At 45.2% G+C, this 16,538-nt stretch overlaps 1 protein-coding gene across 2 annotated transcripts in view; it reads right to left on the reverse strand.

The window, feature by feature from the left end:
- The window catches only part of SLC26A9 (solute carrier family 26 member 9), a 659,312-nt gene that overhangs the window by 469,395 nt on the left and 173,379 nt on the right, over positions 1-16,538 (reverse strand). For both annotated transcript variants that reach the window (XM_073615875.1, XM_073615876.1), the window contains exons 3-5: positions 2,163-2,302; positions 1,955-2,065; positions 1,690-1,865 (exon numbers count right to left, since the gene is read on the reverse strand). In XM_073615875.1, the coding sequence (XP_073471976.1) occupies positions 1,690-1,865; positions 1,955-2,065; positions 2,163-2,302 (427 nt within the window). The remainder of the gene's footprint in view (positions 1-1,689; positions 1,866-1,954; positions 2,066-2,162; positions 2,303-16,538) is intronic.

The raw sequence follows: 16,538 nt of genomic DNA on the forward strand, positions 1-16,538 counted from the left end.
AATGGCCTAGGCAGGAAGGGGGTGTAAGTGCCCTGTATTGAGGTGATTAAAGACCAATCCTCTTTCTGAGATTTGGTATTTACTCTGTAGGCCACTGATGAAAACGTGGTGATTTACAAAGGCATGTGAGGGAGGTATGGAAGATTTCTATGGTTGGAGTCCTCCCCTGGAACACGCTTCTACATTGACCTATAAAAGGATTTGCATGTGTGATCTTTGTGTTCACACCAGGAACTTTGACATACTGTACCATCATCCAGTGCATATATGCATGAACAAGCTTTTCAGCATAACGTGTGAGGGAGGTCCTTTGAGCTCATAACCCTCCACCGGATCACGCTACTGCTCATTAGCCATCAACCTATGTATGTGTGACCACACTATTGCTCATTAGCCATCAACCTGTGTACATGCGATCATGCTATTGCTCATTAGCCATCAACTAATATGTGTGTGATCTATACTGTTCAAACTAAGGACCAACAACTTTCTGGAAACACACTTTATTATTATGCCATAGTGTGCGAGGGAGGTGGTTGAACATCTGCATATCCTTTCTCCTCATTTAGTGGGCCCTCCTCTAGACCACACAACAACACTTTTACAAATCCATGGTGACTCTCAAAGTTCATGAACCTTTATATCACTAGACACGAGTCTCTATATAGACACTGCATGTGTTGTATTTGATCCATCAATACAGGATCCTCATATGGACACAATTTTGCTGCTTGGCCATCACATTGTATATATAGGAGTTTATCCTTGCAACGTCAAATACTTTGTGTTTAACCTATATACAATATGCACTTGGTCATTCATTTGTAGTACCAGTGGAGGTTGTTTAGACACTGTTTTTAAAAATATATTTGTGTATAATAAAGGGGATTTATACAGTGCTTTGGCTATCAGAATTGTGGCGTATAGATACATACCCTTTCCATTTCTGGAATAACTTTTTTTATTCCATTTCTGGAATAACTAGAATTGTTTTATTCCTAGGTAATTCATTATGTTATGACTAGAGACCCCCCCTAGATCACTGCTTTTTGAAGATAGAAAAAGGGAGACCTAGAGGATCTTTTGTTGTCTTTCATTATGCTTTAGTATGCCCCTTATGAATGAGGCCTAAGCCGAATTGTAAGAAATAAAAAAATTACTAGCCAGAAATGTATGCTATTGTACCATTGTTGTGCCCATTTACTCATTCAGGAGAATTCAATAAAGCATTTGCACCATTTGATACTATGGTTGCAGTAAATCCAAAAAGAATTACCAACAGTTAGTAGATAACAAACACTGTTTACCAGATATACATCTTTGTCTCTAGTACTCCATCCTATCCCCACCTCTCTCTAGTTGTTAGGAACACTAACAGCCTCACAGTCAACAGGCTCCTAGCAACCAGTGATACTAACAGTGGGTGGGGCCTGATGGAGAAGCTGAGGGAACAGTTTCCCATCAGGTCCACTCTCTCCTTGTGATTGATAGCAGGCTATCTATTGGCGAAAGAGTCCGCCCATTGCCTGCTGTCAATGCCAAGGGGAGCTAGTGACATTTCATGGAGAAATTGCTGGGAAGAGTGAACAGAGTAGTGTGGAAATTCACAATCTGAACATTTTTTAATGGATTTGCTGAAATTTTTGTGGACCTTGGTGGATTTGTTTAGGTTCAGGTTACCACACTTACCTGAATGACAGCTGTTAAGCATGCCAGCGTGGCTGAAACTTGCATTCGGGCAGCATTCATTGCTTCAGTGTCTGTATCAGTAATATTTGTAGTCTTGTTTAATGTCTGAAAATTAGATTCTGGAGCCAGTTGCATACACACATTTCCCACGATGATGCTAATGACAGCAAAGGTACCTTTGAAAACAATAATTTTAAGAAAGGAATACTATAACTAAATGAAATAGGTAATTAAATTATGGTATAACATGTCAGCAATATCGTACCTGGCACCATCTGTGGGATTCCTCCCAAGAAGAAATAAATCACAAGAGGAAAAAATGAAGAGTACAAGCCATTCACCGGGGGAAGGTTAGCAAGAAGAGCAAAAGCCATACCTGTATCAAAATGAAAAAAAAACAAAAAAACAATGGCAACATCTTTTTTTCTGATGTCATTGACTTTTTCTCATTATGCAATAGATGTATTACTAACCTTGTGGTACCTGTATAGTGCCAGCACTCAGGCCACCAAGCAGATCTGGAAGTGCATATTCCTTTAAGTTATACTTGGGCACCCAGGTGAGTATAGGAAAGAGGCCAAATATCAGAGATTTCAATTTGGCTGGAGAACAGCTACAAAAAAAGTGATGGGTTGAGAATATATATTGTTAAAGACTGGTTATTTTATGCATATGTTTTAACATAGTTTATTGATACAAAACCCAGTTACAGCAATTTCTTTTACATATACTGAACAGTAACTCTTGGCAGGGTTTTTTTTGTTTTATTTCTCAGGCATGCATTGCTAATGAAAAAAATATTGTGAATAATAAGGAATAATATATACTGTCAAAATATATCCTTACTGTCAACAGTCAGTCATTTACTGTAGTCTGTGAAAAAAAAAAAGAAAACTATTCCCTTTCTTATAAAGCACCCCAACAATTAGCTCTCCCTTTAAAAATGAATGTGCTAAATTGGCCAGGTGGCATAGGATATTTCTATGATAACTATACCCATCTAGTGGTCAAAGTGGTATTTTCCACTTCATATTAAAAACATTCAACCAGTGCATGAAACCTAATATAACACTGCTGCCCCCCATCCACAGCGCAGCAGCAGGATGTTTCTGAAACTATCACTCTTCCATCTCTGGTTTAACACTACAGCATACCTGGGGAGGTCTCTGTCTACTGTCCTGGCCGAGCTTTCCTCATTCCTTTAGTATTGCTGTATACTTTCCATAGTCACTTCCAGGAACATAGCAGTCAATATATGCAAGTGCTATAACCCATAGCAATAAATAAAGGGAAGTAAGGTACAATGATCAATTCACGGAGGAGTGGGTGCTGACCAGCAGGTTCACCGGCCAGCACTGTGTGAGGCCTGTTGCTGCATGTCTCCCTGCAAGCTTCCATGGGCGGTGGGGGGGTCGCTGTGGGCAGTACCATGAAGGGGCTGGTGGGTAGGTTAGCTACACTACCGTGGTCGTTTCACATGTTTCCTTGCCATCAGTTCTGTTGAATCATTCCTGTCAGTGTGTTTCTGTCACAGCGTATTTCTGTCATAGCGTGTTTCTGTCATGGTGTGTTCTCTCATGGCATGCTCTGTCATGGCATGCTCTGTCATGGCGTGATCAGTCATAGGGTGTCCTGTCACAGCGGGGCTGTCACACCGTGTTCAGTCATAGCGTGTTTCAGTCATAGCGTGTTTCAGTCATAGTGGTTCTATCAAAGCGGGTGCTGTCATAGCGTGTTCAGTCATAACTTGTTCAGTCATAGCGTGTACAGTCATAGCGGTTCTGTCATAGCGGGTGCTGTCGTAGCGTGTTCAGTCATAGCATGTTCACTCATAACGTGTTCTGTCACACCGGGGCTGTCACAACTTGTTCAGTCATAGTGTGTTTCAGTCATAACATGTACAGTCATAGCATGTACAGTCATAGCATGTTCAGTCATAGCGGGGCTGTCACAACGTGTTCAGTCTTAGCGTGTTCAGTCTTAGCGTGTTCAGTCATAGCGCGGCTGTCAAGTGTTCAGTCATAGTGTGTTCAGTCATAGCGTTTTAAGTCATAGCGGGTGCTGTCATAGCGCGTTCAGTCATAGCGTGTTCAGTCACAACGGTTCTGTCATAGCAGTTTCTGTCACGGCGTGCTTCTGTCATAGCGTGGCTCTGTCATAGTGTGGTTCTGTCATAGCATGTTCTGTCGTAGCATGTCGGTGCTATGTAGCTACGGCATACATCATCAGCCGTTTCATCTTCGTTTGTTTCCATGTCTCATCGTATCTGTCGTTCAGGTTTCTTCGTATACCTGGGTTTAGTTAGCTAGTGCTCACATCTCAGGATCTGTCACGTCTACGATGCATATAAGGTTTCATTTTTTAAATTATTGTTGACCACAATCTACTCGCCCATATACCACACGTCATACGATGCACGTTTCACTTCATTACACCTGTACGACTACCCACCACGGTCTGTGGATACACCGGCCCTGAGTGTTACATTTTAATTAGCTGTCTCTGTGCTGCAGGTTACTCAGGCTCACTTACTACATACACTTGGGTGGAGGTCATCATCAGGTTCATTCACGTGCTGTGGTCTTGTTATTACTGCTTACGTCCTTATACTCAGGTAGGCACAGAGGGGTGGTATTCTCATGTCTGGTTGTCTGTTGTCACTTTCTCTAGTTCGTGTTTCCTTGGGTTTGGGAATGCCGCACGTTGCAGAAGCAATTAATTCACATTTATCCCTTCAACCCCACGTGGGGGTTTCAGAGCATGGTAGCACTTCATCATTAAGGAGTTGGTCCATACTTATGCACACATCGGAGCTTTGTCACAGGGGTTTTCCTTTTCAGTCCACTGCCGGGAAAGCTTCGGATTGTTTCCAATTCTGTCCCAGCTACTCCCTTCCACCAGCATGGAACATACATGTTCTGGGCATTATTCTTTAACACAGATTCATGTGGGCCAAATATTCTCTCCATGGCCTGTTACGGTTGCAAGAGAGGATGAGGTGATCGTAACTCGCTCGGTCAGAGGTGGAGTGTCAGCGCACCCCCAGCTCCTGCTCTTCCTACATTCCTACAGGCAAGATTGGCATCCCCTTAGTCCATCGGTCTTGTCAGGCCTTCTGGTTCAATTTGTCTGAGCCATGTAATATTCCTTGTCAGGGGCTCTGTTGGAATCTCTCATCCCCGGTCTTCAGACAGCCCCTGCTAGAGGAATTTTCAGGCCTGCACACGTGCCTCATCACTATCTCATCGAGTCTTTCGTATGTAGTATCTTGGCTTTAGCAAACAGTCATGCGTTCATTGACAATCTAGTTACTGGAGGCAGTAATTTCCTAGGGGTGCTTGGTCCGTTTCTTCACCTTTCATTCTGAAGGTGGTGGGTCGGCCCACCGGGGTGTCCAATGGCATGTTTCCAACATTATTTGTTACATTTGGCTGCCTTCTTTCCTGCAGAAATTTTCATCGAAGCACTCGTCCGTGGATTTGGCGATTCAGCACTTTCTACAGTAAAGGGAGGGGGGTGTATTGGTAATTCAAGCTGATATCACCAATGCTTTGAAGCTACTTCTATCAGACCTGCCCGCTGGTAGGGCAAGATAAATGGCCCAAATGTCATTTCACCTCTGGGTTAACCTTGGCTCAAAAAGCAGTCCCTGCCTTGTCACCTTTGCCAAACACTCCATTGGATCTTGGATACCTGCAGGGGGATCAGGGGTTATTTAATTAGTTGATTTCCTGTTGCATGGAGACCCTGGTTACTGCCCAGGGATCTGCAGTCTCTCTCAGGGTGTGTGCTGAGCCAAAGTCCCCTTGACAACACACAAGTGGTAGGTTCGGGCCAAATGTCATCATTATTCTGGGTTCCACTCTCGGCTCTAATCGCTCGATTGCGAGGTTGCCTCGAGAATTTCGTAGGTTGAACTTGATGGACTTGTGTCTTTTTTCACCTACTATGTAATTGGTCAGGTACGTCAGACCATTCATCTTTTGTCTGATCCCAGCCTGTACCAAAAGGGGGGCTTACAGTCACTTGGGTATGCTGAACCATGCCATGTGACTTATTCCCCAGGATGGAGTCTGGCCCTCCTTCCCCTGTTTCAGGACTCTGACGCGGTTGTCAGGTCACAAGCAGAAGCACGACCCGACTTAAATCATGTGGGACCAGTTTTCTGTGTGTTTGGTATGGTTTCTCCATGTTTATCGATGCATATTGCCACAGCATTGGCCTTATCAGCCAACACTATCAACATTTCCATCAGGTATCCAGCACTTCAGACCCCTGCAGACTCCTGTCAGTTCATCCATTTTTGCTGCTCACCCTCTCAAACTTCCCCATACCAAGAATGGACAGACAGGCCAGGGGTTCATGGGAATTTCACAGAGCTACTTAACTGGTGTACGTTTGATGTATTCGATCTTCTCTGCAATTATTCCTTGGGTCAGCCTTGCTCCCTTCCCCCACGCATCCTCTCACTACAAGCAGTTCATTCTCATGTCTGTGTTTTCTCGGAAATCAGGCTTGATCAAATCATTTACAGGACATTCATTTGGGTTCTGGGCAGTGTTCACAGGTTCCAAACAGGGAATTATCAGGCTTATCAGCAATTCATGGGATGCTGGTATTCCTCCTGTTATAGCTGATACATACCGGATTCGAATACTGAAGCCATCCGGGCGTGCGCTATTCTACTACATGGATTGTTACCTACCCCTCATCAAGCTTTCTTATCACACCTACTTTTGGATCTTTTTACCCTCTTTTAGGCGTACTGACCAGCTAGGCCAAGGCACACCTCAGGCCTTGGTAGTCAGGGTATCGCATTTCCAAGTGAAGGTTCTGACTACAAGCAAGAAGGCTGGCCGCGGGCTAGCCTGTATTTGTAGGAGGAGTCTGAGGGGTATTTATCCCTCCTCCTCTGCCTGATCCTACGTCGGCTCATTTTCAGGGTTCCCACCCACCCGTTTCCCCCAATTTTCACATATACTCATACACATTGTACATTTCTTCATATTCATAGATTCAGCGTAGGGATGAGCCGAACACCCCCCGGTTCGGTTCGCACCAGAACCTGCGAACGGACCGAAAATTCGCACGAACGTTAGAACCCCATTGATGTCTATGGGACTCGAACGTTCGAAATCAAAAGTGCTAATTTTAAAGGCTAATTTTCATGGTATTGTCCTAAAAAGGGTTTGGGGACCCGGATCCTGCCCCAGGGGACATTTATCAATGCAAAAAAACTTTTAAAAACGTCCGTTTTCCGGGAGCAGTGATTTTAATGATGCTTAAAGTAAAAAAAAAAAAAAGTGAAATATTCCTTTATATATCGTACCTGGGGGGTGTCTATAGTATGCCTGTAAAGTAGCGTGTGTTTCCCGTGCTTAGAACAGTCTCTGCACAAAATTACATTTTTAAAGGAAAAAAGTCATTTAAAACTGCTTGCGGCTTTAATGTAATGTCTTGTCCTGGCAATATGGATGAAAATCAGTGAGATAAACGGCATGGGTACCCCCAAGTCCATTACCAGGCCCTTTGGGTCTTGTATGGATGTTAAGGGGAACCCCGCACCCAAATTAAAAAAGGAAAGGTGTGGGGCCCCCAGACCCTATATACTCTGAACAGCAGTATACAGGCGGTGCAAACAAGTCAGGGACTGTAGGTTTGTTGTTAAGTAGAATCTGTTTGTAATTTTGAACTAGTACATTTTCAAAGTGTAGCTCCAGCCAAAAAATCTGTTTTTAAGCTTTTTGGAAAACATAGGGAAGGGTTATCACCCCTGTGACATTTGATTTGCTGTCTGTGCTCCTCTTCAGAAGATTTCACCTCACTTTTTGTCCCAATGAAAAATGTTTTTTGAAAATTTGGGGTTTTTAGTGAAACAAGGATTGGTGATAAAGCATCAGTGTAAAGGAGAAAAGTTTTTCCCATATTAACTCTTACAGGAGAGAATTTCCCTTCCTATGGGGTAGATTTCACAACCTCACAGGGCCCTGCTGTGAAAATATTAGATCAAGAATTGAAATTACATGCCCCTGTTGAACAGGGTCAGAAAAATTAGGCCTTTGGTGATGGTGGTGGTGGTGCTGGTGCCAAAACACTGTAAATCCTCACAGTTACACTTGGTGGGCGCAGAAACGGGCCCTGCTGTGAAATATTAGATCAAGAATTGTAATTCCATGCCCCTGTTGAACAGGGCCAGAAAAATTGGGCCTTTGGTGGTGGTGGTGGTGCTGGTGGCACAACACTGTAAGTCCTCACAGTTACTCTTGGTGGGCGCAAAAACGGGCCCTGCTGTGAAATTTTAGATCGAGAATTGTAATTACATGCCCCTGTTGAACAGGGCCAGAAAAATTGGGCCTTTGATGTTGCTGGTGGCACAACACTGTAAGTCCTCACAGTTACTCTTGGTGGGCGCAGAAACGGGCCCTGCTGTGAAATATTAGATCAAGAATTGTAATTACATGCCTCTGTTGAACAGGGCCAGAAAAATTGGACCTTTGGTGGTGGTGGTGGTGCTGGTGGCACAACACTGTAAGTCCTCACAGTTACTCTTGGTGGGTGCAGAAACGGGCCCTGCTGTGAAATATTAGATCAAGAATTCTAATTACATGTCCCTGTTGAACAGGGGCTGAAAAATTGGGCCTTAGGCACTCGTGCTGGTGCCACAACACTGCAACCCCTCACAGATACTCTAGTTGGAGCGCAGGAACTAGCCCTGCTGCAAAGAATTGCATAAAAAATTGTAATTACATGCCCCTGTTAAACAGGGGCTTAAAAATTGGGCCTTAGGCACTGGTGGCGGCGCCAAGAACCAAAATTGTCCTTACAAGCTATCAGCATGATCATTGAGGAGGAAGAGGATAATTACTCAGCATAACAGGATAGTCACTCAGCATCAGCATAGACAGTCTTTGAAGGGATCTGACATTTCCAAAAACAATTATTCGGTTACATCAGCATCAGGTGCTTGGTATCTGGTGGTGATCCAAGACTGATTAATTTCTATGAAGGTCAGTCGATTGACCGAGTCGGTGGACAGACGCACCCTGTGATCGGTTAAAAAGCCTCCAGCAGCACTGAATGTGCGTTCTGAAAGAACGCTGGATGCAGGACAGGCCAGTAGCTCAATTGCATACTGTGCAAGCTCTGGCCAGTGATCCATCCTCAAGACCCAGTAACCCAGAGGATTTTCGGTGGGAAAGGTGTCCAAGTCAGATTTTGCCCCTAGGTATTCCTGCACCATGTAAAACAGATGCTGGTGATGGTTGCTGGAACCGATCATACCTTGGGGCTGCGGACTAAAAAATTGTCTGAACGCATCGGTCAGACGGCCACCTTCTCCACCGCTCCTTCTTTGACTAACCGAAGCATCAGCAACACGTTGTCCAGAAACAGGAGTTTGTAACCTCCCAGTCTCTGGGAACACGTTGCACAGACCTTTCTGCAAGGCCTCCCGAAGATGTTTCATCCTCTGCTCCCTCTGCGACGGCAAGATAAGGTCCGCAACCTTACTCTTGTAACGTGGATCAAGGAAGGTTGCCAGCCAGTATTGGTCCTTCTCCTTGAAACCACGAATACGAGGATCCTTCCACAGGCTTTGCAGGATCAGGGAGGCCATGCAGCGTAGGTTTGCTGAGGCATTCGGTCCGGAGTCCTCTGGGTCACTAAGGACGACATAATCCGCAGCCACCTCCTCCCAGCCACGTACAAGTCTATGTGTTTCTTGGGACTCTAAATGATCCCTTAAAGACTGCTGTTGATGCTGAGTGCCAGGCTCCACCTCCATACTGACACAATCCTCCTCCTCCTCCTCGTCCTCTTCCTGTGTGATCGGCGGGCACGCAGGAACATTGTCTGGATAAAGGGGGCCTTGAGAGCTAAGGAAGTCCTCCTCTTCCTGCCTCTGTTCTGCCTCAAGTGCCCTGTCCATTATTCCACGCAGCGTGTGCTCCAACAGGTGGACAAGGGGGACAGTGTCACTGATGCATGCACTGTCACTGCTCACCATTCTTGTGGCCTCCTCAAATTGTGACAGGACAGTGCATGCATCCCTGATCATGGCCCACTGGCGTGAGGAAAAAAAAAACAAGCTCCCCTGACCCTGTCCTGGTGCCATAGTCACACAGGTACTCATTGATGGCCCTCTGCTGCGTGTGCAGCCGCTGCAGCATGGCCAACGTTGAGTTCCTCCTAGTGGGCATGTCCCAGGTTCTTGGGCAGGTTAAATTCCTTTTGGAGGTCTGCCAGCCAAGCAGACCTCCAAATTGATGGCCCTCTGCTGCGTGTGCAGCCGCTGCAGCATGGCCAACGTTGAGTTCCACCTGGTGGGCATATCACAGGTTCTTGGGCAGGTTAAATTCCTTTTGGAGGTCTGCCAGCCGAGCACTGGCATTATATGACCAGCGGAAATGCACACAGACTTTCCTGGTCTGCCTCAGGACATCCTGTAAGCCCGGGTACCTGCCCAAGAACCGCTGCATCACCAAGTTAAGGACGTGAGCCAAACAGGGCACATGGGTCAGTTGTCCCTGTCGGAGGGCGGAGAGGAGGTTGGTGCCATTGTTGCAAACCACCATTCCTGCCTTAAGTTGGCGTGGCATCAACCACCTCTGAACCTGCCCCTGCAGAGGTGACAGAACCTCTGCCCCAGTGTGGCTCCTGTCCCCCAAGCACACCAGCTCAAGCACCGCATGGCATCTTTTGGCCTGCGTACTTGCGTAGCCCCTTGAACGGCTACGAAGCACCGCTGGTGCCGAGAATAAAGCACAGAAAGAGGCCATGGAGAAAGAAGAAGAGGAGGGGGTGGAGGAGAGAGGTGTGTCACAATCATTAGTAGTGGCATTTTGGAGGTGTGGTGGCGGAACAACCTCCAGCACTACTGCACCTTGTCCTGCATCCTTCCCAGCTGCCAGCAGAGTGACCCAATGTGCCGTGAAACTTAGGTAACGTCCCTGTCCATGCCTGCTGGACCATGAGTCAGCGGTAATATGCACATTACCGCTGACCGCCCTGTCCAGTGAGGCCAAGACATTGCCTTCCACATGCCAGTAGAGAGCCGGAATCGCCTTCCGTTAGAAAAAGTGGCGTTTGGGTACCTGCCACTGAGGAACCGCACATTCCACAAACTCACGGAAGGGGGCAGAGTCTACCAACTGAAAAGGTAGCAGTTGAAGTGCTAGCAATTTTGCTAAGCTAGCATTCAACCGCTGGGCATGTGGATGGCTGGGAGTGAACTTCTTTTGGTGGTGCAGCAGCTGGGGCAGGGAAATTTGCCTGGTACAATCTGACGTTGGTGTACTGAAAGCAGATTGCCCACAAGTACTTGGCTGTGACACACCTAATTCTACACCTTCATTCCTCTCAGTGCAGGTCTCAGAGAGGACTGACGGTATAGTGGGGTTGGAGATCTCAGCTGATGAGGAGCAAGGAAAGGTCCTCTTTGTTCTTTGGTGTGGGACTTTTAGATACGCTTGCCAACGAACTGCATGGCAGGTCAACATATGTCTGGTCAAGCATGTGGTGCCCAAGTGGGAGATGTTTTGGCCACGCGAGATACGCTTGAGACATATGTTGCAAATAGCAGCGGTGCGATCTGATGCACTCATCTCAAAAAAGGCCCACACCAAAGAACTTTTGGAATAACGCGCAGAGACAGCAGCGCCCTGCACATGCGGAGATTTACGGTGTGATGCAGTCAGTGTGCTGCCCTTAGGCTGGCCCCTGGAGGGCATCCTGCCTGGTTGGTGATGTGCCTCCTTCTCCTCTCTCCTATAAGGCACCCACGTTGAGTCAGTGACCTCATCATCCCCTCCCTCCTCATCACTGGAGCAAACCTGGCAGTATGCTGCAGCAGGGGGAGCATGACTGCCAGATTGCTGTCCTTCTTGGGCACCCCCTCTGTCCGTGCTCACGTTACTGCCTTCATCTAGCTCAGTATCATCATCAGAGTCTTTTAAACACTGGGCATCCTCCTGGAGCATGTACCCAACACTGTGGTCAAACAGATCGAGGGACTCCTCAGGAGGACATGGTGGGGCTAGGGAAGAATTTACTGATGCCATTGAGCCGAGGGAAGAGGCCACGTTGGCAGCTGCTTTGCCAGACAAAGTACCCTGAGCATGGGTGAGGGAGGATGAGGAGGATGAGGATGGCTTGGTCATCCACTCGACCAAGTCTTCTGCATGTTGCGGCTCAACACGGCCAGCTGCCGAAGAAAAGGCCAAGCGTATCCCACGGCCACATGCTGATGAGGATGCACCATCTCCAGGACCAGCACCGTTGCCTCTAGACACAGAGCCCGCTTGCCCTCTTTTATTGGCTTGTGACTGTCTCTCCTTGTTGGCCTTCCAGACATACTAATGGCCTGTAGCTGCACTAAGCTTGGATATATATATCTATATATATATCTATATATATATAGATATATATATATTTATAGATATATATATAGATATATATATATAGATATATATACCGATACTGCAGCTAGCAAAATCAACTGCCTGCCTACAGTACGAGAACACCAACAACCTTCTACAGGTAGCTTTAGCTGAACACTGTGCAGAGGTCGCACTACACTAACGTGTAAATACTTTAGCTGCCTGCAGTAGTGATAGGATCAGGAAAACACCACCAACCTTCTCCAGGTAGCTTTAGCTGAACACTGTGCAGAGGTCGCACTACACTAACGTGTAAATAATTTAGCTGCCTGCGGTAGTGATAGGATCAGGAAAACACCACCAACCTTCTACAGGTAGCTTTAACTGAACACTATGCAGAGGTCGCACTACACTAACGTGTAAATACTTTAGCTGCCTGCGGTAGTGATAGGATCAGGAAAACACCACCAACCTTCTACAGGTAGCTTTAGCTGAACACTGTGCAGAGGTCGCACTACACTAACATGTAAATACTTTAGCTGCCTGCAGTAGTGATAGGATCAGGAAAACACCACCAACCTTCTACAGGTAGCTTTAGCTGAACACTGTGCAGAGGTCGCACTACACTAACGTGTAAATACTTTAGCTGCTTGCGGTAGTGATAGGATCAGGAAAACACCACCAACCTTCTACAGGTAGCTTTAGCTGAACACTGTGCAGAGGTCACACTACACTAACGTGTAAATACTTTAGCTGCCTGCGGTAGTGATAGGATCAGGAAAACACCACCAACCTTTTACAGGTAGCTTTAGCTGAACACTGTGCAGAGGTCGCACTACACTAACGTGTAAATACTTTAGCTGCCTGCAGTAGTGATAGGATCAGGAAAACACCACCAACCTTCTACAGGTAGCTTTAGCTGCACACTATGCAGAGGTCGCACTGCACTAACGTGTAAATACTTTAGCTGCCTGCGGTAGTGATAGGATCAGGAAAACACCACCAACCTTCTACAGGTAGCTTTAGCTGAACACTTTGCAGAGGTCGCACTACACTAACGTGTAAATACTTTAGCTGCCTGCCCTGCGGTAGTGATAGGATCAGGAAAACACCACAAACCTTCTACAGGTAGCTTTAGCTGAACACTGTGCAGAGGTCGCACTACACTAACGTGTAAATAATTTAGCTGCCTGTGGTAGTGATAGGATCAGGAAAACACCACCAACCTTCTACAGGTAGCTTTAGCCGAACACTGTGCAGAGGTCGCACTACACTAACTTGTAGCTTTAGCTGAACACTGTTCAGAGGACGCACTATACTAACTTGTAGCTTTAGCTGAACACTGTGCAGAGATCACATTAAACTAACCTGTAGCTTTAGCTGAACACTGTGAGGAGGACGCACTACACTAACTTGTAGCTTTAGCTGAACACTGTGAGGAGGAAGCACTACACTAACTTGTAGCTTTAGCTGAACACTGTTCAGAGCACGCACTACACTAACTTGTAGCTTTAGCTGAACACTGTGCAGAGGTCGCACTAAACTAACTTGTAGCTTTAGCTGAACACTGTGCAGAGGTCGCACTACACTAACTTGTAGTTTTAGCTGAACACTGAGAGGAGGACGGACTACTCTAACTTGTAGCTTTAGATGAACACTGTGAGGAGGACGCACTACACTAACTTGTAGCTTTAGCTGAACACTGTGCAGAGGTTGCACTACACTAACTTGTAGTTTTAGCTGAACACTGTGAGGAGGACGCACTACACTAACTTGTAGCTTTAGATGAACACTGTTCAGAGGACGCACTACACTAACTTGTAGCTTTAGCTGAACACTGTGCAGAGGTCGCACTACACTAACTTGTAGTTTTAGCTGAACACTGTGAGGAGGACGCACTACACTAACTTGTAGCTTTAACTGAATACTGTGCAGAGGTCACACTAAACTAACCTGTAGCTTTAGCTGAACACTGTGAGGAGGACGCACTACACTAACTTGTAGCTTTAGCTAAACACTGTGAGGAGGAAGCACTACACTAACTTGTAGCTTTAGCTGAACACTGTTCAGAGCACACACTACACTAACTTGTAGCTTTAGCTGAACACTGTGAGGAGGACGCACTACACTAACTTGTAGCTTTAGCTGAACACTGTGCAGAGGTCACACTAAACTAACCTGTAGCTTTAGCTGAACACTGTGAGGAGGACGCACTACACTAACTTGTAGCTTTAACTGAATACTGTGCAGAGGTCACACTAAACTAACCTGTAGCTTTAGCTGAACACTGTGAGGAGGACGCACTACACTAACTTGTAGCTTTAGCTGAACACTGTTCAGAGGTCACACTACACTAACTTGTAGCTTTAGCTGAACACTGTGAGGAGGACGCACTACACTAACTTGTAGCTTTAGCTGAACACTGTTCAGAGGTCACACTAAACTAACTTGTAGCTTTAGCTGAACACTGTGAGGAGGACGCACTACACTAACTGTAAATAGTCTAGCTGCCTGACTGTGGTACTAATTGGATCAAGAGAACACCAGCAATTTTCTAACAAGACAAGCCTGCCTGTCAGTAGGAAGATAACAGGAACGGAATATATATATATATACACACACACACACACGACACCTGGGATGCATATATATATATATATATACACAATACACTGTAAGTGCAGCTAACTGACTGACTGTCCTGCCTAATCTAGCTAACTCAAATGAAATGACACTGTCTCTCTCTCTCTCTATCTCTCAGCACGCCGGAACACACTACACAGGGCCGCCGTGTAGGCGGCCTTATATAGAGTGGGGCGTGTTCCAAACCCCCTGAGCCATAATTGGCCAAAGCCACCCTGACTTTGGCCAATTACAGCTCTCTCTACTAACAGCGCTGTGATTGCCCAAGCATGCGAGTCATAGTGCATGCTTGGCCAATCATCAGCCAGCAATGCACTGCGATTGCGCACTAAATTATGGGCCGTGATGCGCCACACGAATTTGGCGCAAACGGCCCATATCGTTCGCAATTCGACGAACGGTTGAACGGACGATGTTCGAGTAGAACACGAAGCTCGTCCCTAATTCAGGGTATGCCCTCTTTTAGGCGTACTGACGAGCTAGGCCAAGGCTCACCTCAGGCCTTGGTAGTCAGGGTATCGCATTTCCAAGTGAAGGCTCTGACTACAAATACAAATGAAAGGGAAACTATAATGGCTTTGTGTAACTTTTTTGTTTTTTTTCGAGTTTATAAATTTTAAACAAATGTTTTCACTGCATCCCCTGATAGCCCTCTTTAGAGGGACTGGAACGAGATCTTGCTTTCACAGATCCTTGTTTTTGTGCTTCCCTGTCCCCTTGATGATAATAGGTCAGTATTGAATATAATAGTATAATTATTTTATAGGGACCCAATCTCTTGCATTTTTGTTACTATAGAGGTCCTGTATAAATATTATTACTAATAATAATATTATTAAAAATTTTTTAACGCTACAGAATCAAATGAGATTTATACTAGCTTGAGATATATTGGTCTAGATCTCATGTATTATAGAGATTGATTTGTATATTTTTTACACATATATTTTTTAACACATTGGACACATTTTTTAACATTCACAGAACCAGATTGCATGCGGTATGTAGGTGTCCGGACACATTTTCCCTAAATATCGCATGCAATCCTTCAACTGTCAATTCATGAAGCGGTATTTTCCTCTTTAAAATTTGCGGTAAATTAGCTTACTGCATTTTTACAAAAAAAAAAAAATTCCAATTCACAAAAAAAGCTACCAAAATATTGCATGTAGTATTTGTTATATTCTTAATATCTAAATTTTAATTGGCTTTATCAAAAAGAATATGCATTTTCCATATTTGTTTGAATGATAGGACTTTGAGCTAGTGATATCCAAATGGCCATTCATTGACTGAAAATGCAGGTCAAGACCCTGTCAGAATTTGATGGATTTTGTAAATATATGTATGGGTCTTCCTATGTAACCGATACTTTGTTTGATTTATGCGTTTATGTTTTAAGAGGTCTGATGTTTGGTCTGAACGTCTATCTCACATATATCCTGTTTCATGTTTAAAAGGTTTGGTAAAGTGAAACAGATGTTAAAGAGGCTTGTATATCTACTCTAGCCCCCGCTTTTCTAAAGGTGGAGAAAAGGGGAGTGTATGGGAGGGATTTTTGTTTGGGCGCGAATTTGAAAGACTGAGTTCATATAGACACAAAGAATCTAGTCTTCTGGCTCACTCTTTACACACACATCCTGCTTCCAAGACACATCTCTGTTACATTTCCTGCCTCCAAGCCACACACAGCTTTCCTATGCACACAGAATTACTTCCAAGACACAAGAGGTTAATCGGCCATCTTTAAAAACACCAAGACAAAGGAAGCACATGTCTATTGACTCTAAGAACTTTTTCAGATCTTTGAAACAAATGAACTATATTTGA

The sequence above is a fragment of the Aquarana catesbeiana genome, linkage group LG02 (genome assembly GCF_042186555.1).
Source record: "Aquarana catesbeiana isolate 2022-GZ linkage group LG02, ASM4218655v1, whole genome shotgun sequence".
Taxonomy (NCBI): Eukaryota; Metazoa; Chordata; class Amphibia; order Anura; family Ranidae; genus Aquarana; species Aquarana catesbeiana.